Source organism: Limulus polyphemus, unplaced genomic scaffold (assembly GCF_000517525.1).
Source record: "Limulus polyphemus unplaced genomic scaffold, Limulus_polyphemus-2.1.2 Scaffold1959, whole genome shotgun sequence".
Taxonomy (NCBI): domain Eukaryota; kingdom Metazoa; phylum Arthropoda; class Merostomata; order Xiphosura; family Limulidae; genus Limulus; species Limulus polyphemus.
In genome coordinates, this window is record NW_013667569.1 from 86,692 (window position 1) to 106,354 (window position 19,663).

Below are 19,663 nucleotides of genomic sequence, written 5' to 3' on the forward strand. Positions count from 1 at the left end.
GTGATCCTTATGCTCATCTAAGAGTTTTTTGTTTATCTTTTTAATGTTAAACTTTTACAAAGTCTGTAGAACTAGACAAATGGTTATTTGATGTTTTTTGTTTTGTTTGTTTATGCTGTAATTAAAAAATACATGTAACAATACTGAATGACATGGCATACAAAGTAAGAATGTAATATTATAGCTTCTGTGAGTAAGACAAGAAAGCTGTTATGATATATTAAATACAGCTGCTAAGGTAAAATGAATATCAAGTGTTAGTGTAAGGCTAAATAAGAGTATTGGAAAACAGAGAAGACATTATTTAGAAAAACAAGCATTAAATTACATTGTAAAAGTTGAACCCAGCATGTACACCTGTAAAGCCTAGACTGTTATTTGCTTATTATCCACAAATAGAAAATAGATCCTAACCTGAGATAATCACGCAAGAAGAATTAGATACTACCAAATTCAGGCTGATAGGTAATGGTCACAAATAGAATATACCAACCTGAGATATGACACAAGAAGAGTCAGTACTTATAAAGTTCAGGCTAATCTGATATGTCATAGTCAAAAGTATATAAATTTAAAATATCACACAAGAAGAAAAGTCATTATATATCAAAATCAGACTAATCGGTAATGGCCAAAAGTATAAGATACTAATTGTAAAGATTCTGTCAGAAAAAAAAAATAAGTTGAATAATATTTGTGTGGTAAGTTAGCAAAAGAAACCAGAAATGGGCAGAAAGTATGGTCATAAAGATTTAGAAGACTAGTGTTATATTGGAAAATCCAGCATTCTTGAAGATTCCATATAGTTTATAAACTGGTGAATAAATTTTCATGTGTAAGTTTTGTTTACTTTCACTGCATCAAATCTGCTTAATTTCTTTTATGTCTAAGATTATTTTGAGGCAAAAATAAGGTTCATGAATTACCTGTAATTAACAGTTTTTGCTCAGATACATCATATGGGGTCAATCTATGTTGTTTACTAAAAGAAAAGTAAATGAAGTAATATGATTGTAGGGTTAAACTAACATTGTAGATGATAATCGATATATATAATTTCTTATTATGTACTAATACTAATATTGTTACCTTGTTTTTCAGGAGATGTAAATTTTGCAACAGAACTTTCAGATTTTCGCCATCGCCGCAATATCCGTATCATCCTTCTACACAGTAGCAGAGCACCTGAACCACTACTTGCTTGTGCACATGAAAATTATAGCTTTCCTGAACTAGCCTCTACTATCCCATTTCGTAGTCCTGTCAGGGTATGTGGTTTTGATATATATCTTGTTTACCAAAATTATGAGATATTGAAAGCTCTAAATTGGAGATCCATATATACCTCATAGAAGGTAATTTAAAGTTTTTATAAATTCCAAACTCTTGTGCAAATGAAACAAAATTTTACTTATTTCTTAAGTTTTTTTACTTAGTACTTCCCTCACCTCACAAGATTAGCTTTTCCCATTTTGTACTGCCCTCTATATGCAAACTTTTTTATATGCATACCACAAGCCTTCCACACCTTCTATTGTAATCTAAGATTCCAACATGTTTCTCATGCAAATCATCATGTGTCATCACCACCAATAGGAGAGCGCTACTATCATGTAATGCATGTGACTTCCTCTATGCACCACTACGGAACCATCACTTCTCATTTGACAGTGTTTGATTTCAGATGTCTTTCTTTTTGTTTATTACTTAAAAAGTGGTTTAACTTATTTTAATTTACTTTATTTCAAGAATTTGCTTTGTTTTACTTTTGAAAGCATTTAATTTTCCCATGTTTTGCCACAAAACATTTTCGCTTCTTTGTTTGGTATCAAGCATGAATTTTAAAGTTAATGTTACCACTTCGGATACATCTCATTTTTCTGATACCACAGGTGAGGGTGATCCATTGGGGGATTTATCGGCCTTTATTCACAGGGAGATTGAGCATTATATTGTCTCCTGCTGTTACCCCTCTTGTTCCTGAGCCTTTCAAGCCTGGCCAGGTTGACGAGGATTTCAAGCATCCCCCCCTCCCTCGAATTTGCCGTGTCTTCCCAAACCCTACCTGAGGATTCTGTTTGGCCCTTGTCAGCTCTCTCAGATTTTATTTCTGGGGTATGTGATGTTTTGTCTATTGCTCCTATTTCTTCCTTCCCTGTTGCATGATTCTGCCTCCCAACCATATTTAGTTTTTCCACTGTCCCCTGATATTCAGGTTCAGTTTTGCCTGTTTGGGGGGCTGAATCTCCCATTCATCTTACCAGTGCCAAGTATTCCTGCCTTCTTCTTATCCTGACAACTCTTTTGCAGTACCTCTCCTTGATTCTTCTCCTGTCTGAGGCTCTTCATAGGAACCCTGAGGGGTTTTCTAGGGTTTTTGGCTCCAGCCCTGCAAAAGTGGTTTATTTGTTGTTGGGACCTTTTGGGTCATGATGCCACATTGTCAAGGACCCGTCTCACGTCTCCTTATTTACTATACCTTTGTGTGGCCCCGTTTATGGGACATATCATGTTTAACACAATCCTGGAGTTGAGGGTAGCTTCAGTCCAACAAAAATCCACACTTTCTCATCTTGTGGCTCGTTTGTCCCAGTCGGAGCCAAGCGTGGCACCGTTTTCTGTCTCCTGACCCTCCCCTTCCCAGCCCTAGCCTGTTTCTCCTTCCCGTGGTGCTACTGTTTGTCATTTTTCATGACAATCCATGGTACACCAAAAATGTTTTTGGTGACTACTTGGTGGGTTCGGGGTGTGGTGGGAACTCGTCTGGCAACCTTCGTTCATTGGTGGAGCCCTTTCATCTCCGATGTTTGGGTTCACCGAGTTTTGCTAGAGGGATTCATCATACTTTTTCTTACTCTTCCTCCGTTGTCCCGCATGCCTATTTCCTTTACTTCTCCCTTGTCATGCCAGCATTTATCTGTGGTGGTGCAAGACCTCCTCACACAACAGGCTATCAAACCTGCTCCATGTGGTTTGGGGAGTTTTACTCCTGCCTCTTTGTAGTTCCAAAAATTCAGGAGATTGGAGGCCAGTAATTGACCTGTCCTGTCTCAATCAATATGTTCATACCCCATGCTTCACCATGGAATCCTACCTTATTCTTTAATGGGCTTTTTCTTTCGGTCTTTGGATGACCAAGGTAGACGTTTCCAATGCTTATCTGCATATTCTCATATTGGAACATTCTCATCCTTTTCTTTGGTTTTTCCATCGTGGGATGGTGTACCAATTTCATGCCATACCCTTCATACAGACTTTGGCACCATATGTTTTGCATCTTCATGCCCTGCGGTTGCGCTTTCATGGACAACTGGCTTCTTCTTGCTCAGTCCGAATGGGAGTTGGCACATAATATTCGTCAGTTCCTTCTTAAAGCTGCTCGGGTTGGCTGGTTGATCAAATTGGAGAAGTCCTTCCTTCATCCTACCCAGTACCTCATTCATATGGGTGTTTTCTTCAACACCCATTTCAGTTGGGCCCAACCTTCTCATTTCCAGCTCTGTGCTGTGGAACTGGCCATTTGGAACACCCTGTCTGCTCCTTGATATTCTTTCATCCCCTTGTTTTTCAGTGGCTTTGCGATTGGTGGGTTATTCCCCATATTGATGCATTTGCTACCTTCCTCAATCACCAGTTACCTTTGTTTTGGTCCCTGGTTCCCCATCCTCAGGCCTTGGCTATAGATGCCTTCAGCCAGGATTGGTCAAATAAATTCCTTTGTTTATCCTCTATCTGATTACTTCATCGGGTAGTCTCCCTCATCCATACCACCCCATGCAAAGTCCTTTTGATTGTTCCTTACTGGCCCACTATACCACAGTTTCCTTGATTATTCCAGCTACAGTTTTTCTCTCCTGTCCTTCTTCCTTTATTCCCCAACTTTCTTTGTCAACCCCAGTCACCGGTTCTGCATCCTGTACTTCACATCCTCCATCTTTACAGTTGGTTTTTGTCCAGTCCCTGGCAAGGAGATCCAATTTCTCACGTTGGGTAGCATTTCATTTAGCTCATTCCGTTCATCCTTCATCCATGGCTGTGTATCAGCGGAAACAGAATATTTTTCGCACCTGGCTCAGGCTCGAAGTATCTCAGCTTCTCTTCCTACAGTTGTTGGTATCTCTGAGTTTTGTGCATGACTTTTTGAGAAGGGGTTATTGGGCAGCCCTATCCCATACTTTCAATTTTTCTTGTTATTGCAGGGTCTTTCTTTCCTTTGTCCTTGCTATTTTGATCCATTCTTTCCAGATATGTAGGCCGCTTAGGTGTCTGGTACTTTCAGATTGGGACATTAATGTGGTACTCCATTCCATTACTTTACCTCCATTTGAGCCCATTGCCTTGTGCAATTTGTTTCACCCAACCTTGAAGGCGTATTTCCTTCTCCTCTTTGTCTTAGGGTGTTGTCAATCAGATCTGTTCACTATCAACATCTGTATACTGTACTACCAAGCCTATCTTATCCTTTATCTGGATCACTCCTTCCCAAGACCTCGGCGGCTTGCAGGGTAATTCCTCCTTTTTGCCCATTTCCTTTTCCTATATTTTTCATCTCTACCCTCGTCCTGATCCGGATAGGCTTCTATGTCTGGTGTGTGACCTTCGTAGTTATACTGCCCACATGGCTTCCTTCAGGGATCTCTATTCCCGCTTCTTTATCCTGTGGCAACCCTCTTCCTCTTGGGGTCTATCTCACTTTACCATTACCAGTAGGGTTCGTCGTTTAATCCAGTTGGCTTATTTTTCTTTGTCCCTTTCCCAATATGCTTTGTTCCATGTTACCTCCCATCAAATCCGACACCTCACCTTTTCCCTTGGTTCTCATCTTCGTCAGCCTTTGGAGGAGATTTGCAGTCAGGCATGTGGACTACCCCTAAGACGTTCATCTTCCATTACTTATGTTACGTTGTGGTTTCTGCTTCCTTTGGGTATTGCCTACCATCCATGACCATACTTCAGATTTTGTTGCAGCTATGACACTAGGTGAGTCTTTATTAATACTCTCTTTTCTTTCAGGATCCCTTGCTTTGATTTTCATCTGTTGGATCCCGCTCTGTGGTAAGTGGTGCCTGACCAAGTATTCTTTACATACATAAACAAATCCGCACTGTACGCCATGTTGATTCATGTGCTCTTTCCATGTATCCACAGGCTCACCTTCGAGATGGGGTGTTTCACAAGATTACTGGATGGTCAAACACCTCGTAATATTTGCCTAATAAATAGGCTCGTCCGGGACTGTACCACCCATGGACAGCATGAGTAAAGCAAAATAGGATAGCTACCCATCCCTGCCATGTCTTGATTGAATAAATTGGTATAGTCTGCTTTTTAAAATAGGATTTCATGATCACCCATTGCACTGTGTTGGTTATAGCTGTTCCTCCGGACTCTCCAACGCTCTTTCCCCTCACCCTTGTTCCAGTGGAGTGTGGGTGTCCTTACCACTTGCCAGTTCCAAGCTGCTGGGGTGGTTGACCATGGAAGCATCCTGCTGGATGGGTTCCACATAGATGGCTGTAACATTTAGTTCAGAGTAGGGTGGTGGTGGTGTTCTGCTGGTATAGAAGGCATACCATCCTCCAGGTTTGAGTGACACGTACCATGGAGTGAGACGTCTAAATGCAGATCACCCCTTTGATTAGGTGGTTTCATCCTGCCCTTGTGTGGATGTCAGTACACCATGAACTGGTTTTGGATATCAAGTGAACCAATCAACTTATGTCCTCTCACAGGTTTGAGGTTGTCCATCTTCCTCCTTTGATTCTTCCTTCTGTGTAGTGGGTTACGGAGAGTATACATGGGATATTTCTGTTTCTTGGCACTCCCTCATTCTCTCTTGCGATGTGGATGTTATGGATCTTTGGAAATTTCAGACCAGTCTCATGGTCATAGGAGTTGATTGCATGTGCTGTACTTCTCTTGGATACTGCGTGACACATTCCCGGATCTCTGGCTCAGTGCTAATCCTGTGTAGTGCCCTGGAGTTGGTGTTTTTCTCCCATCCATGATTTTGGGGCTTGAGGTAAAGCCGGTGTGATCCTCATAGAAGGTTTTGGATGTAGTTGACTTACTGAGTATGGTCTGCCATGCCTTAGCCATTCTAAACCATGGTACGCATCCTCCATTACCCAATTTACTTCTGTGGGATTGAGTTTCTATATTTATTCTGTTGGAATCAATTTCCCGACTTATCCTCTCCCACTCAGATGTGCTCCCTTCCATTTCTGCCGAGTTTGTTCCTAGCTGTTTATGGCAAGAAGATACCTGGTTCAGAAGTGGTGCGTTGCTCCTCAGATCATCTGATCTGTTTCTCTCATCTATGGAAGTATCCTTTGTATGCTTTCGTGGGGTACATCTGTTCTTCTCTTGCTCCAACCCCTTTTCCTTTTCAATGTGGGATTCTAGCTAATCCTGTGAGTGGAAGGAAGTACAGTGTTGAAAGTTATTATCTTCCTATACTTACGTCTTCTTCCAAACTTCAAAGTGATGGTTCAGTAGTGGTGCATAGAGGGAGTCACATGTGTCACATGATAGTAGTGCTCTCCTATTGGTGGAGAGATGATGCATGATGATTTGCATGAGAGACATGTTGGAATCTTTGATTCCAATAGGGTGGTACAGAAGGCATGTGACATGCATTAGAAAAAAAGGTTGCATATAGAGGGCAGCACAAAACGGGAAAAACTAAACTTGTGAGCGGATGGCAATACATTTTTACTTTAGGAAAATTATAACTTTTGTGTAATAGGTATTACATTTTATTTCAATGATTGTCATGTACTGAGTAATAACATAGAACAGTTTGGCCTGCTGTATTGTGTTAGATAACATAGTGACATCATCTTATGAAATATCTCTAATGTCCTCCATAGAAAGTATGACTAGAAGGTTTTTATTTGTTTTTTTTTATGAGTGTGTCAGTTGCACACAATACTTGCTGTAGTGTTTGACAATGGAGAAAATTACTGCCTGTGTGTACAAGTTCAATTTCTCTGGATTTTATCATGGACTTGCTACAGTTAAATGCCTATGGAAAGGTGTTAATGCTTTCTATAAGTTTTTGTGATGATAACTTCAAGAAATTATAATACTGGATAATACAGCTGTTGTCCCAGAAGATTGCAAGTCAAGTCCTGAGAGGAATCCATTGGCATCTGTGCCATGGACTATAAAAAGGGTAACTGTGAAGTGGAGACATTCCAGTATAATCCAAGCAGAAGGAATATTTTGGAAGATAGATCCATGTCATGTATGGATAGTTACTGAGTAAAGAAGATGAGGAGAAGAAAGGGCCCCAACATTTGTGCAAGTTTACATTGATTTTTATTTATAAACTAGTGTATAGCCCATCAAAAATGACAGGGCAAGTACTACCACTCCACCCCATAGTATACTCTAATCTCTTATTTCATAGCTAACTGAAATAAATAAATTTTGGAAAATAAAACTTGACCAACAAAGAGGCAAAAAAGTGCAGTCAAGGCAGTCAAATGTCGATAAATTCCTTTGTGAGTCAATCAAAATTAAGATCATTCACGAAAGGAATTTGTTGCATATTCATAGGATAATTACTGCTAAAAAATCAGTTAGATTAACAACTTCTAATATATAGAAAAGCAAGAAAAGTATAACCTAATATTGCTGTTAGTCTGTGTACTGAAAGTATAAAATGAAATGTATAGACAACAAAACTGGGAAAATATTTGTTGATTTTTTAATTTATTAGAGTCTCTGTTGATTAAAGTAGGTTTTTTTTTTATTAAAAATGTTGGTAATATAAAAAAAATAGCTTAATTTAGAAATGATTTAAGTTTAAAATTGAATTTTTGCTTTCATGATAAATTTTATGCACTATGCTGTAAGCTAGACAATCCCACACTACTTCTTACTTTAGGCTTATACCAACACCCACTACTTTTATAAGGTTTCACAGCACTCCTCCCCTGACGTCCCCCTTGCAAACCCGTATTTAAAATTGTAATGGACAGACAGTAATCAAACTATTCTATTTGGCTTTTATGACATTTCCTGTTTTGAGAAATCAAGCATGATATGACACACACTTGCTTTTATATAGGTTTGATAAGCTATTTAATTCATAATGTAGGATACTTAGTTTATGTAAGTCAATAATATAGTAGTTGAGTAAGGAAGCACATAATAATAAATAGGCAAACAATGATTTATAAGCATAAGGAAGAGTTTTATTGATGGTGGAACATACTATTTATTTTGACAGAACATGGGTCTGAAGAAGACAGTTCCTTATGCTCATAAATTATTGTTTGCCTACCTATTATTTATGTAACAGCTGATTAACATACATACTTAAAAAAAGAAAAACATGTTAATTTTTATAAAAACTTTTTGAGGTATTAGTGTATTTATCTTATTAAAGGACAATCGTTCTATTCAAGGGAACAAATAACAGAGTTTGTGAATTGATTGTGAGTGATTTACCAACCAATCGAGATGCTCGGCAGATACACAATAGACTCAAGCAACTTTCAGATAACTGTGGAGGACGAGTGCTGGCTGTTAATGGAGCTACTGCTATATTGAGGTTTCCAAGCCCTGAAGCAGCTCAAAGGTTAGATTTCTTTAATCCAAAAGATTTCATTTCATGTATTTAACAATTCAGTTTTAGAAAAGTTTCAAAGCTATAAAGTTACAAATTGTTTTGAAAATATTTGTTCAAACTGAACTCAGAAATAGGTTTTTCTAAGAAACACATCTTACACATCTGAAAAGAAAACAACAACAAAAAATGTGTTAGTTGGTGCTTTTTAATATGCAAAATGTTTGTATGTTTAATGAGAAAGACAAGTCTGAAGGTTGTTAAAGTGACATAACTATATGAAAAGCATTGTTGTGGCTGCTTCATGAAATTTTAAGAGTCGCTACTGTTGTTTTTAATCTACCAAAATACTCAATACAACCAAATTTTAAATCTCTATCCATGAAATGAAGCACAAATAATAGCTAGACAAGTATCAGACCCATTTTCACAAGCTTTAATCTAAATGTACTGAAGATGAAAACTGCATATGTTGAAAACTTTGTGATAGCTGAATGTTATTATATTATATTTTGTTGAATAAATATACCTGACAAGCTACTATCCCCTTCAAAAAAGAACATAAAAATAAACGTCATTGATTACAAACAGAAATTACCTTTGCTAGGTTTGTAGAATTTTAATTCCTAATTAAACCTTAAAAGAATCTCAGCAACAGGAAAGTAAAATGAGGTTTGTCATTATTTTGTTTTACATACTTATTTATTTATTCTTTTGCATGTTAGTTGGAAACTTAATGTTATAGAATTACAAAGAAGTATTTCAGCTGTAAAATAATGTTTTTTTCAACATTTTCAAAATATCGTTGCTGTCCTACCATTTATAATAATTCTTAGGAAGTTTTCTCACATACCACAGATACATTTTTGTGTACTTTTGTACACTCAAAGTGCTTGGGTAGACTACTCTTTTTCATTTGAACATTTTTATGAGAAGAACAATGGTTAAGCGACAACCCATTTTACAAGAAACGTGTTTTATTCTTAATAATAATATATAGGCTTGTGTGATATTTATTGTTTATTTTGTCTGTTTTTGCATACAGTATTTAATTATAATGTGTGTGTGAGAAATTTCAAGTGAAATTATGATTTGTTTTAATGTTTTAAGCACTAATATAGTAATATGAATACTTTTAAAAGTACGGGATGATGAAACAAAATTACACAAGTATGACTCCTCTTATTTACTTAGACTTCAAAAAATAGTCTTAAAATTATATTTATTACTAGCTGGAGTACCCATCCTCTAGATGGAAGTTATGTAAATTTATGATTAATGAAAGGTTATCTTGAGACATGAAAAGTTGCTTCCCTTATATGGCCAGGTGGTTAGGGCACTTGTCTCGCAATCTGAAGGTCGTGGATTTGAATCCCCGTCCCACCAAACATGCTCACGCTTCTATTTTAGAGATAGTACAATTATATTTATATAGATATGATACACAAATATTAGGATAAAAGGATTTCTGTAAGACTGGTCTATGGTTAAAAGCTGCTACTGTTTGTGCTAATATTTTATATATTTTAAATACTGAACATATGTTTTGTTGGCAAGGAAGTTGTGGACTTAATTGAGAAGTGTTTTAAGACACAGTAGATTTTCATGAATTCAAGTTTTCATTAAATGCTACATATTGCATAAACTTAATGTTTCTGATACTTTACTTCCACTCATATAACAGTTTTTCTTGCTCAGTGTTGCCCTCTATATGCACAATATTTTTCCTCACCACTAGCCTTGAAACTCCCACTTACCCCACGTATTTAATGTGGTACAGCTGCACTGTAGCATGCAAATAAGCATGTGACACACTCTCCTGGCACAGCTGGTTCACTTTGTACTGCAGAACTCAGTCTTCACTTCTCAATTTGGCACAGTAGTCTGAAGACGTATTTACATTTCACTTGTGTTTGATTTAAAAAAATTTTTTTCTCCACAACTTTTTGTTTTTCAACAGTTAAACTTAAGTAATGTGGGCTTACCCATGACTTATCTACAGGACCTCTTTATGGCCCCATTTTTACATAGGGCAGTCTTTGGAGATCTTCCTTATTTTTGGAGTCTAGGGTGGAGGCTGCTTGTCAACACTCCTTCCTTAAGACCATGGTTACTTGTCTATCGCAGCCTTCACCTGCTCTTATTCCCATTTTCCATCCTCCTCCTTCTGCGTCTTTGCCTGTACCTCTTTCCTGGGTTTCAGTGATTAGCCACCAGATTACTCATTGCCAAGTCTCCTGCCACCAATGTTATTAGTAACTATCCCATAGATTCTGACATGGTCCACCAATTTTGTACATCTATGGAACAATTTCACCTTGGATCCTTGGGTGCTTCTTGTGTTGTCAGTAGGTCTTTTCCTTCATTTTCTCAACCACCCTCTCTTATCCCCACATCTCCTCGGGATTCCATTACTGCCAGCGTCTCTCTGAAGTGATTCAGAGTCTTCTTCTCAAGAATGCTATAGAACCTGTCAGTCATCCTTTAGCAGGATTCTATTCCATGTTATTCATCATTCCCAAGAAGACTGGGAACTGGCGTCATGTTATAGATCTCTCCCAACTCAACCATTTTGTTGACCGTCCTTATTTCATTATAATGTCCTTCCTTGAACTTCATCACGCATTTACTCTGTGTCTTTGAATGTCAAAAGTAGATGCATACCTTTACATCCCTATTTCCTCAACATTCAGACATACCTTTGTCCACAAGGGTTGAGTTTATCAATTCTGCACTTTGCCATTTGGTCTGGCATCTGCACCCTACATTTTCTGTCTGATGGTCAGGGTCTTTGCTTGACTTATTCATTCACATGGTCTGCAGTTTCACCATTACATGGATGACTGGTTTTTTTGAGCTCCATTCTTTTAGATATCTCACAAGCACACACAGATGCTTCTTTGAGAGGTGGCTCTGGTGGGTTGGCTTGTCAAATTGAAGAAATCCTTTCTTCTTCCCACCTTGTGTTTTTCAACTCCTGTCTCAGTTGGACCCAGTCTTCTCCATTTTGTTTGCAGGTGATGAAATTATTAGTTCTCAAGGTGTAATTCTCTCTTTCTCTTACTGCACGCGAGGTTTTTCTTCTTTTGTAGATTTGGGCTTCCATGGAAGCCCTCATTCTCTTAGGTCATGCTCACATGCACACTCTTCACTGCATGTTGCATGATCACTGGAATCTTGCTTGGGATCCATCCCTCCCTCCATGTCGATTTAGCCTAGTGGCTCAACTGAGACAACACCATGATTGGTATTCCTCTTCCACCTCCCTGCCCAAAGTTGCACCTTTTTATGAATGCTTCATTGAAAGGTTGGGGAGCTTATCTGGATACACAGAAAATTATGGATCATTGGTTAAGGCAGCTATGCACATCAATATACTGGAGTTTCTTGCTGTTCATTGGGCTCTGGATCATCTTTTGCCTTTAATACGAGACAAAGTAGTTATGATTCTTTCCTACAATTCAACCATTGTCTCGTATATTAATCAACAAGGGGACACCTGTTCACGTTTTCTCTATTTCTGGATGTTACAATTCCTCTTCTGGGCCCATTCACACTGGAAATGCCTAACGACATGTCATGTTCCTGGTGCTCTGAATTTTGTTGCAGATTGATTGTCTTGTTCTGACAAGATTCTCCCCATGGAGTTGTCCCTTGATCCTCAAGTGTTTAGCTGGTTGTGCAATCAGTTGGGTACTTCTCTTCTAGATATGTTTGCCACCCATCTCAGTGCAAAAGTACCCGTTTTTGGTCCCTGATTCCACATGCTTTGGTGGTGGTGCCTTCAGTCAGGATTGGTCACACTGTAGGGCTATGCATTCGTCTCTCCCCAAGTTTTATCCAATATCCAGTCCACTGTGTGCCAGGTCCTTCTCATCACACCTTTTTGCCTGCTCAACCTTGGTTTCGTTTTTTTTTTCTCCTTCAGTCAGCACCTCTGTTACCACTTTCACTATTCCCCTCCCTCCTTTGACAATCTAAGTTACAGGTGCATCATCCCAACGTCACAACACTCTGGCTTCAAGTGTGGTGTTTGTCCAGTCCTTTGTAAGATGGTCCAAGCTTTCAAGTGTTTTCTTCTCAGGTACTCTCCCTTTATTTTTGTTTCTTTAGTCTCCTTTGTCCTTCTTTTTCTACACCCCTTTTTTGGGGGGGGATCTCACAGTGGCTCTCCATGCCCATACCCTGCCTCCTTTTGAACCTTTGGCCACCTGCTCCCTGTACCATTTGACCCTCAGGACCCATTTTTTGCTCTTTTGTGCCTGAAGTCATTGTTGGTCAGATGTTTTTGCCCTTTGGCATATCATGTGTTCTTTATCATCATACATGGCTTGTGAAGGTGACACCCCCCCCCCCCTATTTCTCTTCCTTTGTCTTCCCATTTATACCTGGATTATCTCCTCTGTCCTATTCTTGCTCTATGGTGTTATATTGTCTGCACGGCTTCTTTCCATGGTTCCTGTCTGTGATATTTCACCTACCATCCTTCTGGGATGGATTTGCCAACTTGTCAGATTGGCTTATTCTTCCTTATCTTCCAATTCCCATTATCTTTTCCATTTGTCCTCTCATCAGATCCAACACCTATTCCTTTCCCAGGCTGCCCATTTCTGGCATCCTTTGGAGAAAATCATTTGGGCTAGCATGTGGACCACACCTAATACATTCATCTCACATTACCTTCATCATGTAATCATTTCCTCCTCATCTGGATACCAAATACTTCAAAGATTGTTTGTTTAATATTTTAACAGGAAGCACAATAAAATCCTGTATTTTTCATCTCTATCAAACATTGTTACATCAGTTGTTAATTTTGATAGTGGCATGAATTTTTTTCAAGTGTATATATATATATATATCTACACTTCCTTTGCAATAACATGTTAATTAAATTTTGATAATCCATACCAGCCTTACATAACTATCTGGACCAGTAAGCACCTTTCATGTGTCGAGTGCACACCTAGATATCAAATTTTAAAATTTGACACTAATTTCAACAAAATGAAATTAGAATTGATATTTTAGTCATTTTGTAACATTTCTTTAGTTTAATTTGCAAAAAAAAAAATTTTTTTTAAAATTTCAAACTTGCATTTCTGCATAGCTCAAAGATGTCCCACCTTTAAACAATGCACTTTTTATTTTATTTTTAGGAATTTTCTGCCCATCCCACAACATAGGTTTTTATTTGCTACAAAACTATCATCTGTTGAGAGGTACAATTAACCAAGTGTTGTCTTTTGCATGATTTTCCTTTCCTGTCTGACAATATATTATTACAGGACTGATGCTGACCTTTTATGACCTCATAGAATGTTATGTTAATAACTACTAATGAAGAATAGCTTTGAAAATAACTAAAAGTACAATTTAAGTATCGTTAGTTAGAGCATTGTTTATGTCAATATAGAGTGAATAAAGTGGTGTAAGAAGTAATTTTTTGTTTCATTGGAAAATTATTATATGCAACTCCTACAAAGAAGAAAACAAAATTTAGTGGGAAGTTTAGAAGACTTGGAACAATCCAAAGATATGGGAATTCTTTTCATTTTTGAAAATGTTTTTCTGTTGAGTTATATTTCTTTGAAATCTATGGTGATAATTTTCTTCTATTACAAAACATCAGGTAAGCCTAATTAGGTGATGTCACAATATTGTTGCGACTCAAATCCTTATTGAATATTATTTTTAATTTTATTATATTGAAACACGGAAAATATATTATTATTTATTGGAAATAAACTATTTTTATTAGATATAAATTGATCTTGATCAAAAATACTGTTACGTAGCCTGACCTCATGCCATTGTGACAGGTCAGGTTGTAGCTCACCATTAAATATTCGTTAGTTTTGTCATGTTTTTAAGATACATAGCTGGTAGTAGTGACTACTGCAATTGACAAAATAAATCAAAATAAAGTTGAAACTGACAGTATTTATAAAATGGAACTTTCTAATCAACAATATTAAAAGTTAAATTCTAAGATTAAAGGAAGTGTGTCTCTTAACAAAATTATAGAAAAAGTAAATAAAATTATGTTTTTAAAGCCAAAACAAGATACTATTTACTAAGTTTTTTCACTGTGAGAAAGAAACAACCAAGGTATGTCAGTGATACCCCATCCCTCCTCTTCCAGAAAGGTTTAATGAGTGCAGTGTTTTATGACCAGTTGTGTAGATTCTTGAAAACTAGTCTGATAGTTGTCCAGTCTTATAACATATTTAACTTTATCAAAATTGAGTGAAAGTAATGCTGTTACAAAAATGGTTACGTTATTTTGATTAATCTGATAACAGAACTAATAACACTGCATATGCTATATCTTGGTAAACTTGCAACACAACAATCCATGCAGTATCTCTGTATTGTGTTGCAGATTGTTGTCATTCGCAGCATGGCACATGTACCTTTAATTTGAGGTACAGAATTTAACTTTTATTTGTATATCACACCTGTGACAATGCAGGCTTAGGATAAACTTACATGTACCTGTTTTAATTTTCAATGATTAACTATAATCAAATATTTTGGCAAGTGTAGTAACTCTTTAATTTTTTTAAGCTATTTTAATGTAATTTAAACAGAGACTACAGGGGTTGAAATTAGGAGTAATCAGTTCTATTTTAAAATATTCCTTTAAAACACCTTCATTAGTTTTATTCTTGAATACCCAGCATTGATTAAAATTATTGTCCATTCAGAAAATTCAAACAGATGAACAAAAAGAAAAACTGTTTAAAGTTGATATGTGATACAAAATGTTGAATTGATGTCTGTGACTTGTAATGGTATTCACTATCTATGTGTTTATTGTTTGAGTAATTACTTAAACTTATTATTGTAGAATTCAATTATCATGGGTTGTATAGTGATGCAAAAAACTCTAAGAAATCAATCCTTATAAACAGTCGGTTGATTAAGAGGCTAGCTTGTAATATATTAATTTATTTAATATTTTAAAGTGTTGTTCTTTGAGTAACTTGTGAACCTTTGCATTAGGTGTTGTGTTTTCTACCAAATGACTGAATATTTTTGCGAAAGCACTTGGTGTATTGAAACCTGCTTCTGAAAGAAATTGAAGGGTCAAAAGGAAAAAAACAAGCAATCTACTCATTTTTAGATTTTTTTTATTCTAAAAAGTTGTTGCCGCGTGAAGCCAAAAATTTGTTACAACTTCAAGACCTTTATTTATTGGTATGTGTTTTCCACATTTCTTTACGCATACAAAAATAATGTAAATGTCTACAAGCTATAAACCAAATTTTCAACAAAAAATCAAAAGTATGAGACTATGATATGATTGTATTATTCATTCTTTTATTGTTACTAATATATTGTGTGGAAAATTTGGAATATTAGATTGGACAGTGTAGAAATGTGACAACATTGGTTTATTGAGATTTTCTGGTAAATAGTACTTATTGGACTCATTACTTATCCCACTTATTATATTTTTCTGTGTTAACCCATTGACTGCTTATTTGCTGTATATGCTACAGTCTGCCTTCAGCAGTTCAATGCGAGTGTGCTGTATACAATGTATGGCTTGCAAACTTTCTACACACGTTTAGAACAGCTGCAGTCAATGGGTTAATTAATATCTTATGAAATATTGTCTTTATTGATGATAGTTCAGTCCTTAACGAAATAAGGAATATAGCAGGAGCTATTTTATCAAATATAACAGCGTTAAGAAAAATACAGCCAGTAGTGTACACCCTTATTTGTTTTACATACAAATCTAATTCTTTCGTAGGTAGGTGAGCAGGCTTTTCACTGGTCTTGTTGTATTTTCACTGAAAAAATTTCCATTAAAACATGAAATCACCACCTAATTGAACATAATTGAATGTTGTTAATACTATTTGCTAAGTTCATCATAATATGTTGATTACATATGTATTTAACATTCACAACTAATGTGGGGCCATTCAGTGTCCTATTTCAAAACTATTAGGAAGTATAAAGTTATCTTAAAGAGAAAAATTCAAAAAATGTGGTATTTTTTATTTATTCAATTAATAGAGAATTAATGCTACATGTTATTAGTACAAATCATCGTGTAAAGAGAATGTTGAAACTAACTTGTCTTGCTTGTTAAAATCTGATACAAGATCCAGAGTGAAATCCACTGAGAAAATGCTTTATTTTCTTTCTCTGTTAACTTAGAAAGGAACAGTGTGAGTTTATATTAAAAGAAAATTCAGCATTCAGTGTGTGTGTGTGTATGTAGAATTTTTATGTATCTGCTCTGTATTGTTTTAGTCACATTGCCTTACTATACACAGTCGTATATCTTTCTTCTTTGGTCAGTATTGCTGTATAGTTAAATATTTTGTATGCTATGAAATTTCTATTACAATATCAACAGTTAGTTAGAACTTGGTGTGAATGGAGTGTATAACTTTCCGATTAATGTCCATGGAATGTCCACTTTTGATGGGGGATAGCAAATTCACTCAGGAAATGTACCACTCATAGGATGAAGGTGGTTGTGTCTGTTCTTAATTCTGGTATTGGGATTTTATGGATGAATGATGGATCAACTACACACGTCATCACTCAGTTTTTTTCTCTGTACCAGGTAAAATGGTTTCCTTTAAAAAATCATTCATTGCTGACCTAATGGGTTCATAAATAATGAAATGCCCGAGTATATGTTGACACAGTACCTCTACATATGCAGATGATGTTCTGAGGTGTAATTCAGACAAAATCTAGTGCATTACTACCATCTGCTCAAGTGATGAGATCAGTGTATGACATGTACTGTTTCTTGTCCAGAAAGCACTAGTTTGTACAGTTATCTGTCTGAAAAGTGATTTAGTTCCCAAGTGTCAATTTATAATTATGAGCATTTAGCTGTTCAGCTTCTCACTGGAATGGTTACCAGCACAATAAGAATATTAGAGTAGCTGAACCCAGCTGTACCTGTGGCGTGTCATCAATTATAATGTCTGAGAGAGCAAATTCACAGCTGCCAGAGCATCTAAAGTTATTGGTTAATGAGCATGTGATCAGTCTAGACTCGACACAGTGACAGAAACTCAGTAAATTACTGCCTGAATGGGCCACTATGTTTGTGGACCAATAGCCATTTGGGTCACAAAACAGTAACTTGCAACCTCATAGATCAGGTGATACTGTTTGATAAAACAGTCACTGTGCAGGCTTCCCTGGAACACTGAAATTGAGTAGATGTTAAAGGACAGAATACTTAACCTTCAGAGATTACTTAGTCATCTCATCAGAAATAAAGAAGATATGTTGAAGTCTTCTGTTGATGTTAGATTGGTAAACCAGTTTCCCACATCATTATTTGTTTCACTCTCAAGAACAGATGAATGTCTGGATGTGCTGAAATGGTCTCTACCAGTGTTTCTGAAATAGTGGGTTGTGAGCAGGTTTACAGGGGGATAGCGAGCTGCCTGATCTGAGTCAACATTTTATTTAGATAAATAAAATTGCTTGTAGAGATAATGGGGTGGAGTTTGGTCATCGAGCCCCCCCCCGATGTGGGGGTTGCCTGTACAAAACTTGCATGATATCATTCAACCTGTGTAATGCATCCATTTTCAAGTGGCTAATGGAGCTTACAGAAAGCTGCAAGGTAGAGATGTTTGATCTATGTCAATGAAGTGCTGGTGTTTGGTTGCACATTTCAATCTGATGCTGAAAATCTGAGCATGGTACTTCGATAGATAAAAACAAGCTTGAAATTGAAATAGGGGAAGTGCTTTTGAAAGTGAAAAAAAATGTACATTGATCCTGTGAAAATGGTTAAAGATTGATCCAACCTATGGCTAAATGAGCGGTCTGTAGTTATCCTATCAACAATTGTTGGTCAGTTCCCCAAGATTGCTTCACATTTACCATGCTCTGACTAGACTTGGGTGAAATGACCGATTAATTGATGTAACAATTACCTATGAACAACTTTAAGTCGATTAGTGTCTTGTAAACTAATCAGTATTAATGTTTTCATTTATTATAGTTTTTGATTATTCCAACAGTTGAGTAAATAAATTAGAATTTCTGATTATTTACTGTTTTCTATTGATTCAGCTATTCGATTAATCGAAATATTGACATTATGCTTGTTTGTTATTAAGCACAAAGTTACATACTTGAGAGGGAGTTTGTGATTTGAGAGGCTCAGGTTTGATTCCCATGGTCATGAATGAATTGCAAAGTTACTGAGGCTATCTGCTACTGTCACTAATATTCAACTGCTGACTAAAGAGAAAACACCTGGCTAACATCATCCAAAGCCACCTCTCGGGCTACTTAAGTATTAAACAACCCTTTCAAGATGGGTCACTGGTGAAAGGCCATGTCGTCTCGTTTGTAGACTCACATTCAAAATTTGATTGAATTACTATTTCAGGAATTTATGTCAGTAACTTTTGTATCAAACTGTAGATTATAATTCAAATTTTAGTACTATTCATTACCCAATTTCTTAATTTAAAAGTAAATATTAAAAAAATGCAGATAAACATAGATTTTTGTGTGTCACGTGGTATGTTGAATGCAGCACTAGTTCAAATTAGATGTTTGTGAAGTTAAGATACTAAGTCTATAGTATCGTATGAATTAGAAACTCAAATTACCAATATTGACAAGTTAGAATATAAAATAAGAGAGTCTTATCTTTCTATTTGCTAAGATATTGCTCATGTAATAAATATAATACAGTGGCACCCTGCCCACCTCTTTCCATTTTAGGAAATGCTCCCTTATATACACTTACTTTTATATACGACATGAATAACCAATTGGAAGCTCAGGATGTCCCCCTAGTGGCTTCCTCAGCCATTATAAATTCTTAGGGTGCCATTTTGTTCTTTTGAACAAAGATTTCAAGGAGGTTGGGTGTGTCTTTAGTCTGCTCAAAATTTCATATATTTTTAGACTGAAATACAGCTCAGTTACTAAGCTTGATAAATTGTAGTAGAATTCTATGGTATTGATCTAGTAATTTATGAATTTTTAGTTATTCAAATGTATATATATAAAACCTAAAAAAATTATTTTGTTTCATATCCTCCATGTGCAAAATTTTTAAAGGCTTAG

At 36.4% G+C, this 19,663-nt stretch overlaps 1 protein-coding gene across 4 annotated transcripts in view; it reads left to right on the forward strand.

Annotated features, from left to right (window-relative positions):
* Window positions 1-19,663, forward strand: part of LOC106465481 (meiosis regulator and mRNA stability factor 1-like) — a 100,768-nt gene that overhangs the window by 23,542 nt on the left and 57,563 nt on the right. For all 4 annotated transcript variants that reach the window (XM_022393391.1, XM_022393393.1, XM_022393392.1 and 1 more), the window contains 2 exons: window positions 1,102-1,268; window positions 8,418-8,590. In XM_022393391.1, the coding sequence (XP_022249099.1) occupies window positions 1,102-1,268; window positions 8,418-8,590 (340 nt within the window). The remainder of the gene's footprint in view (window positions 1-1,101; window positions 1,269-8,417; window positions 8,591-19,663) is intronic.